General features: G+C 43.4%; 1 protein-coding gene across 1 annotated transcript; it reads left to right on the top strand.

Moving 5' to 3' along the window:
* Positions 1-344: 344 nt before the first annotated feature.
* Positions 345-14,109, top strand: LOC109897359 (glutamate receptor ionotropic, NMDA 2B; the record flags this gene model as incomplete). Its single annotated transcript, XM_031834330.1, is given in 2 exon segments — positions 345-530; positions 6,361-14,109. Coding segments are annotated over 2 exon segments (2,517 nt in total), but the record flags the coding sequence as incomplete, so codon positions are not given.
* Positions 14,110-14,610: the final 501 nt, after the last annotated feature.

Below are 14,610 nucleotides of genomic sequence, written 5' to 3' on the forward strand. Positions count from 1 at the left end.
AGGTATCATTTTCAGACCTATATTTTAAATTGTCTTTCCCTAACCCTCATCCCTATACCTTTTCTCTGCTCACTTTGCATCAATCTCCCGTTCCAATATTTATCCTCTTGCTACATCATGTCCTCCCTTCTCCACACCCTTCTCCTACTCCCTCCTTTCTCTCCCTCCACTGCTCCCTCCTTCTCCATACCCTGTCCCCACTCCTCCCTCCATCCGCCTGTTCCCACTCTCCCTCCTCTTCCCATCCCCACTCTTCCTTGACTCCTCCCTCCATCCTGTCCCTCTCTCCAGGTGACATGGAGGAGCTGGAGGCCATGTGGCTGACGGGGATCTGCCACCATGAGAAGAACGAGGTGATGAGCAGCCAGCTGGACGTGGACAACATGGCCGGCGTCTTCTACATGCTGGGGGCGGCCATGGCTCTGTCGCTCATCACCTTCATCGCCGAGCATGCCTTCTACTGGCAACTGCGCTTCTGCTTCATGGGCTACTGCACGGGCAAGCCAGGCTTCGTCTTCTCCATCAGCAGGGTGAGCCAGTCCACTTCAGACACCCATAGTAACTGTCTGCACACACTCATACATGGCTGTTCTTCACTTGGGTTTTCTTCCTGCGGTCCTGTGATCTGCATCTGTGCCCTTTGGCATCAGAGTTATGACCTTCATCATCAACCTAACATCCTCAACTTTACTGTCTCTAATACCCAGTAAATGAGAGTGCTTTATTCTTGGAAAAGGTAGTCCATAAAGAAACCTGGTCAAGTAGAAGGCTTATCGGCCCTGATAGCAGAAATCAGTATGTAGTTTATGTCCCCAGTGGCCAACCAATGCCAAACTCTGAGTTTAGTTTGAACACAGACAGCTTTCTTCTTTTGTTTTGATGCTAATGCCCGTTTCACATCCGGGGTAAATATTTACAAAATGTTGAGCCAAAATCGATTGTTCACTCAGCCAGAGAAATGAGGGTAGATTACTGGTTCTCCTGGGAGCAAAGTCACCCCGATGTATTTGATTTGCAGTCCAACTGTTTTGACATGGCTCCAGTGTAACTCACCAAGGTGAAACGCTCGGGGTTAACCACGTGGCTCATGTACCACAGTGCCACACAATCCATTGCTCGTTTCATTTGAAAACCAGGGCAGAGGAAAAACAGTGGATTATTTTGTGTCTAGTGTTATAGTGTCAATTTTAGTATGTGTTTGTCAGTGTGTTGTTTGGGTGTGTATCCATGACAGTTGGCTTGTCATTCCAAAGACAGAAGCGTTGATGATTATACCATTAGCATTTGTATGAGGACAATTCATCTTTGTATTTGTGTGAGGTTCCATTATGACATGCATTCATGATATTATTTCCTAGTTGTTGTGACGGTAAATATCTGGATGTGACCCTTGAATACAGTTCAATCTTAGAAAAAAATGTTCCAGAAGGCCTCTCCGGCTGTCCCTATATGAGAACCCGTTTTAGTTCCAGTCAGACCCTTTTTGGCTCCAGGTAGAACTCTTTTGGGGTCTTTGGAACTCTTCAAAGGGTTCTCCTATGGGGACAGCCGAAGATCCCTTTTAGGTTCTATATACCACCTCCAGAATATTCAGAGGAAACAACCTACAATAGGTTTATTTATTAGAATTCATCGCCACATACCAGATTTTCAAGGGACAATTAAACAACAATTGTCACTGATCCTTCCGGAACTTTCATCACTCACACCTGGCCCCTATTCCCACTGATTAGTATTTGTATATATGTACCCTTTGGTTTCCATTGGGCTGTCCATTATTGTTCCAATGTCCGTTGGTGCGTCTGAGTATCTGTGCTGTGTGTTTTGGGCTTTCGTGCCCTTGTGCATTGCGCAGATGATTACAAGTCTCGTCCCGTGTGATAATCATTGTGCGCTTGTGTATTTATTACAGGTACTCCTCTCTCTTTTGTTTGGGTTTCAACACCGTGTTTTGTGTACGTGTTTGTTTGGTCTTTGTCCCGTGCCCTTACACGGCATGCCGTAATTTGGGTCGTAATAAAAAAAACGAATCATTGTTACCGATATGAGGGAAAGGATGGTTTATTCTCTTTTCACAATCCTGGGGTAAGGCTTCACATTGGTTCATTCTCATTTAGTTTGATATTTTCCATTGATGCCTCTTTCCCTGTGCCATTGGATTGATTCTGTTTCTTCATTTCACAGCATACTCCAATAAACTTTACTATTATTACCGCAATTAACATTTAAGCTCAGCACTGTAAGAATGAGAAATCTGTCACAGCTGGCTGGAGTCTAGTGTCCAAGCCCTTGTTGGTTACAGTTTCCTCTGCGCTGGTGAAAAACAGTAAGCAGGGCTTCATTAGCCAAGGTATTCCTCTTACACCTGCAACACTGTAACTAGTTCACTAACTAATTCATTACACTGATTTAAGAAACCATCTAATGACGTTAGCTAAGAGTTTAGATAAGTACTGTAAATATATGAAGCCTAATTGCTACATCTTCAAATGGTCCCATGGTAGTATTATTTGCATAAAGCCACATATAGGCTATTCAAGGACAGGGCAGCTAGTGAATCACATGTACACTCTTGTAATAAGGTATAGATTTTCGGTGCCTCCATGACTTTACATTTCTAATGCTCGGGCCAGAGCTATTACCATTCACACGTCCCTGCCCAAATACTCCCAGAGACAGTCTGGGACTGTTTACTTTATGTGGGCATGTGGAGTATCTCAGTTGAGTATGAAGCACCATTGATGATGCGAAGGCATTCTGTTGTTTTGTTGATTCATCTCTGCTAACAGCTCAAACGGAGCACACATGATGTCGTCTAACATTGCCAAGGGTTGAGGGTTGAGTAAACACAAGGACAGCATGTCACAGAGAATATGGGAGAGTCAGTAGTGGTGCGTGGGTAAAATCACTGGGGAAGCCAAGCCAGAAAAAAAAGCCATATTACAACCTATGTGTTGAGATAATTGCGTTTGCTCTATAACTTGTTAGTTCACATGCCTTGCCACTGTGATATAGGCCTAAAACCGAGACAATAAGAAGACACAGTGGCAGAATAATTTCAACCGCACCTTTGTTTCATCACAAAACCAGAGAGCAACATCTGTCCGATAAAGTCCACAAAGCATATTGCATGTAACAAAAAGCTACATGACCTGCAGCATGGTCAAGCAAGTTAATGTTTTCAACATTTTCGGACTACTAAACGACTATTGATTTAGAACCACGTAGAGTTCCCGCAAGTCACAAAGAAAACAGGAGCTGCCTCCACTATTCCAGCACCATTTCAACTTCAACATTTCAACACCATCAAATCACCTCTACAGTGACAACTAAAAGATACCAAAAACTATTTAGTCCAATCAACAGAAGATAAATATGATGTGGCTGTCCACAATTCAGATTTGTGTGTGTAGAGATACGCCAATGCCATCCTTCTCTCTTTCATGTTGACGAAACAGTCTATGACTTACAGTACACACTTTTAGTTTATGTTGTCCTAGGCTATCTGGCTAAAGTGCTTGCTCGCTAGCCCAACTTCCTTTCATGGGCAACGTTAGCTAGTTAACATTAGCCTACTACATCTAGCTACATATTGAACTTCCATCCTCTCAGTTCAGGGGCACAACAATGTATGAATTTATGGTTGGATCAGAATCACTGTATATTCATTGACTAGTACGGAGATGAAGTAAAACCACAAGTCCAAATCCCTATCTCTATCCATGGATAGTTTAGAAAAGGGACAATTTTAGCTTGCTAGACACCGGAAGACAACAACACAACGAGATGCAACAATTCAAGTTGTTTCTGTCAATGACATATTTCTCTCAATGTGATGTGATTGGTGTGAAGCCAAATCCAAACTGGCTTCCCTTGACACTTTGTTTTGGTGCCGCAGGACCATTCACATTTGAGCTCACTCAGTTTACCTCAACACTGATTGGCTATTATTTTATATGTTGTTTTTTTTATCGAGGGAGGAAAAATGCTTGCTGGCTTCCATTGCATTCAATGCTAAGGGCGGCAACAATGTCATACTCTTTATGACCAGACAGCATCAGATACTGTAGATGACCTACACATACAGAGACAGAGTGGCGCTGTTTCGCTGATGAAAGAGTTGACAAGGAACAAGGTTGGCATCATGGTTGTCATGGCATCAAGGCTGAGAGAGAGGACAGGTGACATGAAAATTACCCTGTTAAGGAATCATTGCCATTGACCAGTACACCTTTGACCTTTAATGGCGGCCAAAGGGTCCTATTACCTCTGCTGTCATTTCCCAGACAAAATGTTTTAAAAATCATTGGGTCAGATTGATTTGATCCCACTCATTCATCTGTCATACCTTGTTCAGCCCACTCTCCATCCATTTGTATTTGAATATTGTATTATACATCACAGGATGCAAATAGCACGGTTTGTCTTTCTGTCATCATTATGTCAGTGTTTCATGGCCTCATCCTCTCTCTGGAGGTTTATGTTATGGCGGTCTACAGTCGATGCCGGGGGTATTTATTAACTGCCACGGGGTATTGTTCAGCTGAATTCTAATCACATTGATTGAAGGTATTGACCGCTGAGACCCACAGGGCTTTATTGCATCTCTGTCATTATCAATCATCTCCCCATCCTCTCCTCTCTCCTACTTCCTCATGCTCTCCTGTCTCGTATACCCACATACAGTAGAAATACATTACATTCAGTCCATGTGAATCTGTATTTTACCACTTAATGGAGAAACAATAAACAAGGAGTCAAATCCAGACTAGAGGTAGACACTTTACTTATCTCTGTTTACACTACCGGTCCAAAGTTTTAGAAAACATACTCATTCAAGAGTTTTTCTTTATTTTTACTATTTTCTACATTGTAGAATAATAGTGAAGACCTCAAAACTATGAAATAACACACATGGAATCATGTAGTGATTTAACACAAAAAAAGTGTTAAACAAATCAAAATATATTTTATATTTGAGATTCTTCAAATAGCCACCCTTTGCCTTGATGACAGCTTTGCACACGCTTGGCATTCTCTCAACCAGCTTCATGAGTTAGTCACCTGGAAGGCATTTCAATTATCAGGTGTGCCTTCCTAAAAGTACATTTGTGGATTTTCTTTCCTTCTTAATGCGTTTGAGCCAATCAGTTGTGTTGTGACAAGGTAGGGGTGGTATACAGAAGATCGCCCTATTTGGTAAAAGACCAAGTCCATATTATGGCAAGAACAGCTCAAATAAGCAAAGAGAAATGACAGTCCATCATTACTTTAAGACATGAATGTCAGTCTTTATGGAACATTTCAAGAACTTAGAAAGTTTCTTCAAGTGTGGTCGCAAAAACCATCAAGCACTATGATGAAACTGGCTCTCATGAGGACCGCCACAGGAATGGAATACCCAGAGTTACCTCTGCTGCATAGGATATATTCATTAGAGTTTACCAGCCTCAGAGATTCCAGCCCAAATAAATGCTTCACGGAGTTCAAGTAACAGACACATCTCAACATCAACTGTTCAGAGGAGACAGTGTGAATCATGCCTTCATGGTTTAAGTACTGCATAGAAACCAATACTAAAGGATTTAGAATTCAAGGCACTCTTAACCAGCTTGGCTACCACAGCATTCTGCAGCGATACAACATCCCATCTGGTTTGTGCTTAGTGGGACTATCATTTGTTTTTAAGAAGGACAATGATCCATCACCACTCCAGGACGTGTAAGGGCTATTTTACCAAGAAGGAGAGTGATGGAGTGCTGCATCAGATGACCTGGCCTCCACAATCACCCGACCTCAAGCAAATTGAGATGGTTTGGGATGAGTTGGACCGCAGAGTGAAGAAAAAGCAGCCAACAAATGCTCAGCATATGTGGGAACTCCTTCAAGACTGTTGGAAACGCATTCCAGGTGAAGCTGGTTGAGAGAATGGCAAGAGTGTGCATAGGTTTCATCAAGGCAAAGGGTGGCTATTTGAAGAACCTCAAATATAAAATATATTTTGATTTGTTTAACACATTTTTGGTTACTACATGATTCCATGTGTGCTATTTCATAGTTTTGACATTTCACTATTATTCTACAATGTAGAAAATATAAATATTAAGAAAAACCCCTGAATGAGTAGGTGTCCTTAAACTTTTGACCAGTAGTGTAGATATTATGTGTAGTGCATGTTCCACGGTCTAATGTTCAACTGTTGCATAGGCTATGTACATGCCTGTGTTATTTATCAGTCTCTATTTCCCTCTCATTCTCCTCAGTCTACTCTTAGAAACCCTATTTTTAGTTCTCCTTTATTCTGCCTCTGACTCTCCCTTACCCTCTCTAATGCTGCTTAATGACCCTCTTCACTCACAGGGCATCTACAGCTGCATCCACGGGGTTCAGATCGAGGAGAAGAGCAGCTCAGCTCTCGACTCTCCATCGGTCACCATGAACAACACCCAATCCAACATCCTGCGTCTGCTCCGAACCGCTAAGAACATGGCCTCCCTGTCCGGGGTTAACGGCTCGCCTCACAGCGCCCTGGACTTCATCCGTCGTGAGTCATCTGTCTACGACATCTCCGAGCACCGCCGCAGCCTGGCAGGTCACTCGGACTGCAAGCCTCCATACTTGCCGGAGGATAACATGTTCAGCGACTACATCAACGAGGTGGAGAGGACGTTCGGGAACCTCCACCTGAAGGACAGCAACCTGTACCAGGACCACTACCTGCACCACCACGGAGGCTCTGCCCTGGGGCTCAGCGGCCCGCCACTTAACAGACCCCACAGCCTGGGCAGCAACAGCTCTCTGGAAGGGGGCATGTTTGACTGTGACAGTTTAGGTGGAGGAGTGGCACCCATCTTCACCACCCAGCCACGCTCTGCCCTGACCCACAGGAACATGAGTAAGTTTGACCTGATTGCCAGTCAGAACCCACCCTCCGGGCCGGGCTTCAAATCGGGACTGTCAGACCTGTACGGAAAGTTCTCCTTCAAGGGAGGGGCCTCTAGCTCAGGTTACATCCCCGGGCACGACAGGTACTGTGGGGGAGGGGGCAGAGAGGATGACGGAAACATCCGTTCAGATGTTTCAGACATCTCCACTCACACGGTCACCTACGGGAACCTGGAGGGCAACGCTAAAAAGCGTAAGCAGTATCGCGACAGCCTGAAAAAGAGGCCCGCCTCGGCCAAGTCGAGACGAGAGCTGGATGAGATTGAGCTGGGCTACCGGAGAAAGCCCTACCACACAGGCTACCACCACTACCATGGCCACCGCTCCTCCTCCCCGCCCCTACTGGCCTCCGAACGCAAAAGAGGAGGAGGCGGCAATGCAGGGAGCACATCCTACCTGTTCCGTGACAAAGAGAGTGTGAGGGATTTCTATTTGGACCAGTTCCGCCCCAAAGATGGTGTCCCCCAATGGGAACATGTGGATCTGACAGACGGTCCTGGAGGGGGGGGTGGAGGCGGCGGGGGGAACTGTACAAGTTTGGTGTCAGTGGACGACTTCCTGAAACAAAATAAACCCAAGAAATCAGAGTCTAAGAGTGGGGGCGGCACATCAGGGGCGGGGTTGGCAGGAGGAGACTGGGAGTGTCGAAACTGCCGTGCCAGCGGAGGAGGGGTCAAGCAGATGTCAATGCATGGCAGCGGGGCGGGGGAGAGGGGAGGCGGGTACGGTGGAGGGGTTAGTTGTGGATCCTCGGGGGGTGGAGGGAACAGCCGTCCCAGCTCTGCCACCTGCATGCGCTGCGAGGGCTGCAAAAAGACAGGCAACCTGTACGACATCAGTGAGGACAACAACCACCTCTTGGAACAGATGGGGGGTGGGAAAGGCGGAGGCATGGGGGCTGTGGGGTTAAGTGGAGGTGCCCAGCCTCAATCTCAAGCCCAGCGTAGGAAATCTGCCGGCTTTGGAAAGCCCCTCCGACGGCAACACTCGTGCGACACCTTCGTAGACCTTCAGAAAGAGGAGGCAGTCGGAGTCAGGGGGGTCATGGGGGATCTAGGAGGGGGCGGTGGGGGCATGGGGGGTGCAGGAATGAGCGGGATGTTGCCTCCACCCAGAAGTGTTAGTTTAAAAGAGAAGGAGCGCTATATGGAGGGTGTTAGCCCCTTCGCCCACATATTTGAGAGGCATGGAGGCTCAGAGAGGGAGAAGGAGCGAGACAGAGACCCTCTGTTCTACGGTGGTGAGATGGCCAAAGAAGCAGGGTCGCCGTTTGGCTTGTTCCGAGGTGGTGAGGGCCTTCACCGCCGCTCAGTGGGGGAAAGGGACATGAGGGACCGAGAAAGAGCCATGATGGAGGGCGGTGGAGGAGGAACCTACTCCTTATCCAAATCTCTCTACCCGGATAGGGTCAACCAAAACCCCTTTATTCCAACCTTTGGTGACGACCAGTGTCTCTTGCATGGCGCCAAACAATACTACATGAAAAAGCAACAACAGCAGCAGCAGCAGATGCCCCCAAAAAACAGCCGAAGTGACTTCCGGGGCTCCGTGGGTTTGACATCTTTCTTGCCAGCGACTGCCACTGCTGGGGTCATGTCCACCGTGGCCCCCAGGTTCCCTATGGACCTGTGTCTGGGAGGGAACCTCCACGGCTCCACGCTGGGTGTGGGGCCAATACAGCGCCCGTTCAATGGCAGCAACGGGCACGTGTACGAGAAACTCTCCAGCATAGAGTCAGACGTGTGAGAGAGGAGACTGGGTGGGGAGGCATGGAGGGAGAGAGGGATGGCATTAGTCCCGGGAAGTCAGGGATGATGAGGCACTACTGTCCACATTGCAACCGCAACACTTTTAACAAGGAAGGAGAACAGTCAGGGAAGAGAAGATTAACGACAGAATGGTGAAAATATTTGACAGAAGAGAGCAGGGTGAGTTAGAAGGGAAGATGGGGACATTCATGCCCTGTTATTTTGTTTCAAAACAATGAATACAAGAGGTGACACGTGGGTAGGGTTATGTTAACTCTATTATTTATTTGGCCCTTGCCATCAATACACTCAAAAAGAACACAAAAGTGACACCTCTGAATGTGATATTGCAGGTTTGAGCCAAATGGCTTACAGAGTCACACCTACAGAGTGATTATGAGAAGGGAATGTGAGTGAGTAGGGAAGTGTCCATCTGGTCAAGTGTTATTAAAGAAAGGAGATGTTGTCATGACTCATGTTGATGATAGCGTCCGAAAATGAGTTTTTTGGAAGACGATGGCCGTGTTTACCCCCTGCACTAACTCTCCCTCTTTTTGCATCTACACTCTTAGAGAAAAGGGTTCCAAAAGGGTCATGTGGCTGTCCCCATAGGAGAACCCTTTTTGTTTCCAGGTCGAATCCTTTATGGTTCCATGTAGAACCCTCTGTAGAACAGGTTCTAGCTGGAACCTAAAGGGTTTTGTACCTGTAACCAAAAACGATTCTTCAAAGAGTTTATGGGGACAACCGAAGAATCCTTTAAGGTTCTAGATAGCACCTTTTTTTTCTAAGTGAGATGTTCTGCTCCCTTACACCCAAACAACTGTCTTTGACTCTTGTTTGTTATGATAATTCAATCATAAATGAAAATAAGATATTCTTACTGAAATAACAGGGTAAAACAACAATAATGTTATTAACATTGTGATTAACAAAAGTGATATTATGAAGTGCTTATGACATTAGGTTTGGTTTATGTTCCTTTGATATTTCAATACGGTTTAATATTTGTGGTTATTTCTTTGTCTGCCCGATGGTGGCAGGAAGCTTGTTATCTAATTCAACTAACAAGCCTGAAGGACTGAGTGAAAAGTCATTAGGTCTCTTGTTTTTGTTTTAATGATATACAGCCCATGCTCATTCCTTCATTTGCTGTTTTTAAAATGGTTGCGGAAAGGATCTGGAAGACCTCATTTGCTCAGTACTGAGCGGTTCTTCTTTGTTTGAGGTTTCAAGAGATTTCACACCCTGTTTCTGAACTTTTGTTGGTCAACAACTGTGAAAGACGTGTCTTGCCATGAAGCAGATGGCTGAAGATACTGACTGAAGGACGAGCCTTAAAGGACTCCAGATGATGTGCACCCCAGAGAGCTCAGCAGGGCGTGATGTAACAGCACGATACGTAGTGAACAAGGTGTTAAGATGTGTACGATATCCACTTGTCTCGAAGGAAGAAACGTGCTGCTCTGAAACCAAGTCATTATTTACAGATGAGAGACTGTGGTGTGTTTCAAGACAATAACATGTTTGAATAACTAACACTTAACTTGATGTGGACATTATTACACAGACATTAAAATACCATCGGAAGTGCTTCATAAACCTGTCACAGGTCCATACTAAAGAACACCACACATACTGTCAGACTGCTGTGCCTCATCTAACAAGCATTTGATCAACCCTTTTGGATTCAGGTTCTTAGAAAACAGCCAGCCGCCTCCTAGGCTCACTTTTTAACACACCACTTATCTCGTAAAACCCGTTGCGTTCACTCTCTGAAGTTAGGAAGGTCCATACAGGCTTATGAGACACGTTGAAGAAGCATTTGTGAATGCAGTTTTACTTCACGGCAGTCAGAGTGTGTTTAATGTGTATTATAGGCGTATGCTCTGTAATTCTAAATTGAACTCAAATCCTCTTAAAAGATGTTGTTGCCCACAGAAGATGGTAATGGTATTGATGAACGGCTGAATGTAAGTCGTGAGGATGTCTCCAAATGGGACATTCCTCCTCAGACTGAGGCAGTTAGACGGAGGATGTCTTGAGAATGCTCACGCTGTACGCTTTGACAGATGTTGACAGTCCTTTTAGCCTGAGACCTCTATATTGCACGGAATCCCCCCCCCCCCGGGTTCAGACTTTCTGAAATACATGCCTTATCACATGAAACTGACTGATGACACAAGATATTGTACAGCATATGAGCCTTTCAGTTATTGAAAGGTTTTGTCTTCAATTAGTATGAGGTGTCATTAGTTCAAGGGCTGCAGGAAATTGTGTTTCAGTGCTGAATGGAGATTGAAGGTGCTGAGGGAGTAGATTGCGCTGAGTCATTCCTACTTCCAATACGATCAGACTGCACCTCTGTAATATGGAGATGGAAGATGGAGGGGAAATGATTGAGTGACAACAGCTGTTTTCCTAAACCTGTTGATAACCTATTCATTTATTCAGTACCGACTTCTCTCTCCATACTATTAAGATGAAACCCATCAAGTTAGCCTTAAATCAAACTGAGTCAACACCCCCTGTGAATTACTTCACAAATGGATGGGTATCTTTGGACTTTTTATATACACATATTCTGGATGGTCGTCCAGTATCAGCAACGGAAAAGCAGAGGAAGAAATGAGAGTTATTATCAATCAACGTCAGCGTTAGTATGTTATCTTTTTTCCCTGTAAATACATTTTTTAACTATTTTCCCTTTGTACAGTAGGCAGACAGTCAGGATGTAAATTTCAATATGTTTTACAACAATTTAAGAAATAAACAAAATGGTAATAAAAACATAAAAATACAAAAACTAAAATATGCAAAATATAGTTAAGACAAATATGATTAATAATGATAAGTGACATGATTGAACCTTTTATTTGCTTTAAATCTCATATTTACTTCATTACAAAAGTTCACCAATAAATAGAATTATTATTTTAAGAATATGCTTTTTTCCTATTTTCAGTAAAGTGTTGGAAATGAGGATAATTTAGTGTAGACGTTTGGTGATAAGGGAGAACGTTTAGTTTAAGAGTCTTTGCTAAGTTTCCCTTGAATTGTGTTAGATTCTTTTTAAGATAGGCTACTCTTCATGCTTTACGGGATACACACAATTATCTATACGTTTATGTAATACAATATCACATGTATACATACCAGTAGATGGCTTTTGCATATAGAGACTGTATATTGTGATCCTTCATTTAAGCAATCCTCATAGATTAAGTAATTGACTGCAAGATCATTTGTGTTATGTTGCCCTTTATTCAACTGGGATCTGATGCCGACTGCACTGGTGTTGATAGAGCCTACACTACGCAGGACTGACTCTTCCTCCTCATTCTGTGTATCTTTAATAAGGATAATACTGATATCTTCAGTGATACGTGTTCAGTAGCACTGGGCACAAAACATTGGACTTTTCCCAGTGTTGCTCTCATAATAACAGAGGATGGTGGTGCAGATGGGGTCAAAAGGAAATGGAAATGCAGTTTTTCAACCCTTTATAGAATGATGAAATGTTTCTCATCCATGTCACCTAAACATAATGTGCAGATGGTTAGAAATGAAGGGTGAATCAAGTAAGTCAAGGCAATGAGTTGACATCATTATGTTCATTTGGGTTCTTGTCAGAGAAAAAAATGATATCCTTTGTGATGTATTTATCCTTGATCAAATCTCCACTGTGTGTCAAACTGTTTGGTATGCATGTGTGAGGAGATATATATGTTGTCTAAGCCATTGTTTTATTTATCTGCTAGTTTTTGTCTGAGCATTATTGCTTTCAGTAACTTTCAATTTGTTTATTTTCCAACTTTTGGGGAGAAATCATTTTAGCTTGGCATTTCTCATTCAAATGGATTCATGTCTAGAGGGTTTTTTCTGAAAGTTGAAATTGAAAGATGTGTTTTCACTGCACTCTGTTTGGGTCTGCATATTTTTGATGCAACTCATGTTGATTTTACTCATCGCAATAAACTGCATGATCCCTTGGAGTGTTTGTGTTGGAATCTACTGGTGTGTTGATTAGTCTTGAATGGAAGAATCCCTTTAAATGTACGGGCAAACATTGTGATAAGGATGGTCAGGAACTCTTCTTGAAAATGGCACTCTGGTCTTAACTGTTTTTTTCACTGGTTGGACAGGGTGGAATAAACTGATACTGTCGTACAGGCTGTCGTACCCTTTACCACAACTACTCTACGGACAGCAAGTGCAGCAAGTGAGAAACAGCAAGCAGTGTTTTTTCCCCAAGGCCTTGTGGTCCCAGTTCCACTCTGCACAAGCATGTCAGTACACATACACATTTGTTTAAATGGGGTATGAAGCTAAATGCAATGTCACATCAGCCAAAGCAAGGAAATGCTCTGCCATGGTAGTGGACTGTAGAACAGGCCGATGCTATTGGGTGGATACTCCAGCTGGAACACATTTATCTATTATGATAACAAACATCACTACATCTACAACACTGGTTTATTCCTGTATTTCAAAGTTGAATAAACAACACTGGTTTCATTGTGTTTTTATTATAATATTTTGCCAATTGATGAAAAGGACTTTAATTTGTATTACAATATAAACGTTGATAGTAATAGTATTACAATCATTACATTGTGAACACAGTGATTGGTTACAGGCCTATTAAGGATTAACATTGCAACTTTATGCATTTTTTGTTGCGCTCTCATTTCTTGTAGATTGAATGAAAGTGGTGCACTGTGTGTGTTTGTGTGTGTATGCTCGAATGGTTGATCAGTTGTGGGCGCGTGTTTATTTCAGCATATAACATGTACAACGGTTTGATTTCCTTTTGTCTTCATGATTAAGATACATAACAGGACACATGTTATAGTAATGTGGGTAACATTGGTTAAGGGGTTGTTGCAAAATGTATTTTATAAAAAATATTCATTGCTGAGAGTGTGTACAGACAGCCTGAGTTTTAGGGCAAGTTTGTGATCTTTCTTTACCGAAGCTGAATATCCTGATTGAATTAACCATGAGTAGGTGAAATGTAACATGAATAGTATCAACTGTATACATGTTATTGTAGGCCATTATTTCTCCTTTTGTGGCCCTTTCTTTGAAGTGTTACACCATTTTTACACCATTATACAAACAGAAAAGTATATACAAATAAAGAATTGTACAGATTGTGTAAATATGAATATTGGAGAAAACATTTAAACTCATTCCTTCATTTTTTTTGTATGGAAATGATTCAATTAACCACAAGAACAAATGAATAAAGTCATTGGATATTTGCACAAAAAGAAATCATCATGGTACCTCTAATAAGGATAATACTGATATCTTCAACGATAAGTGCTAAAATATGACTTATTTCTCTTTGTACATGATGAACAAAAATTACGTGTTGAGTATTAATTAAAAAAAATGGCAATCTCACAAATTTGGGGATGAGTCTTCCTTTCTCTGCCCTTGTGTGCTCTGTACCCCTCCCCCTCTCTTTCTTTCTCTCCCTCCTGTCATTTTTAAGATTTGTCGTCTCCCCTGGACCCCCTCAATCTTTCGTTTTCCATTTCCCTGGTATATTTATGTTCCAGTAAAGTTCTGCCTTGCTCCCTGCTTGTGTCTCTCACGTTCAATCGCTTTTACTGGCAAGACATACTGAGTCTGTCTGCTCAGTCTACTGGACAGGGCTGCAGTCTCCCTTACACCCCGTCTCTCACTCTGTCTCCTCTCCTCCCCTCTTCCTCTCCCTCTCTCTCTCTGTCTGGGAGCTCAGCTCGGCAGATGTGGAAAGAGCTAGGACCGTGGGTGAGAGGTGGCAGCCCAGGAAGCAGGGCAACATGGTACCTTGAGTTGCAGGGCGGCTGGGTTTCCGCAGCGACCCACACTGCTGGCGCTCCTCAGCACCGTACAGACCACAGCACCACAGTCCAGGCCCAGG

This window comes from Oncorhynchus kisutch, linkage group LG10 (assembly GCF_002021735.2).
Source record: "Oncorhynchus kisutch isolate 150728-3 linkage group LG10, Okis_V2, whole genome shotgun sequence".
Classification (NCBI taxonomy): Eukaryota; Metazoa; Chordata; class Actinopteri; order Salmoniformes; family Salmonidae; genus Oncorhynchus; species Oncorhynchus kisutch.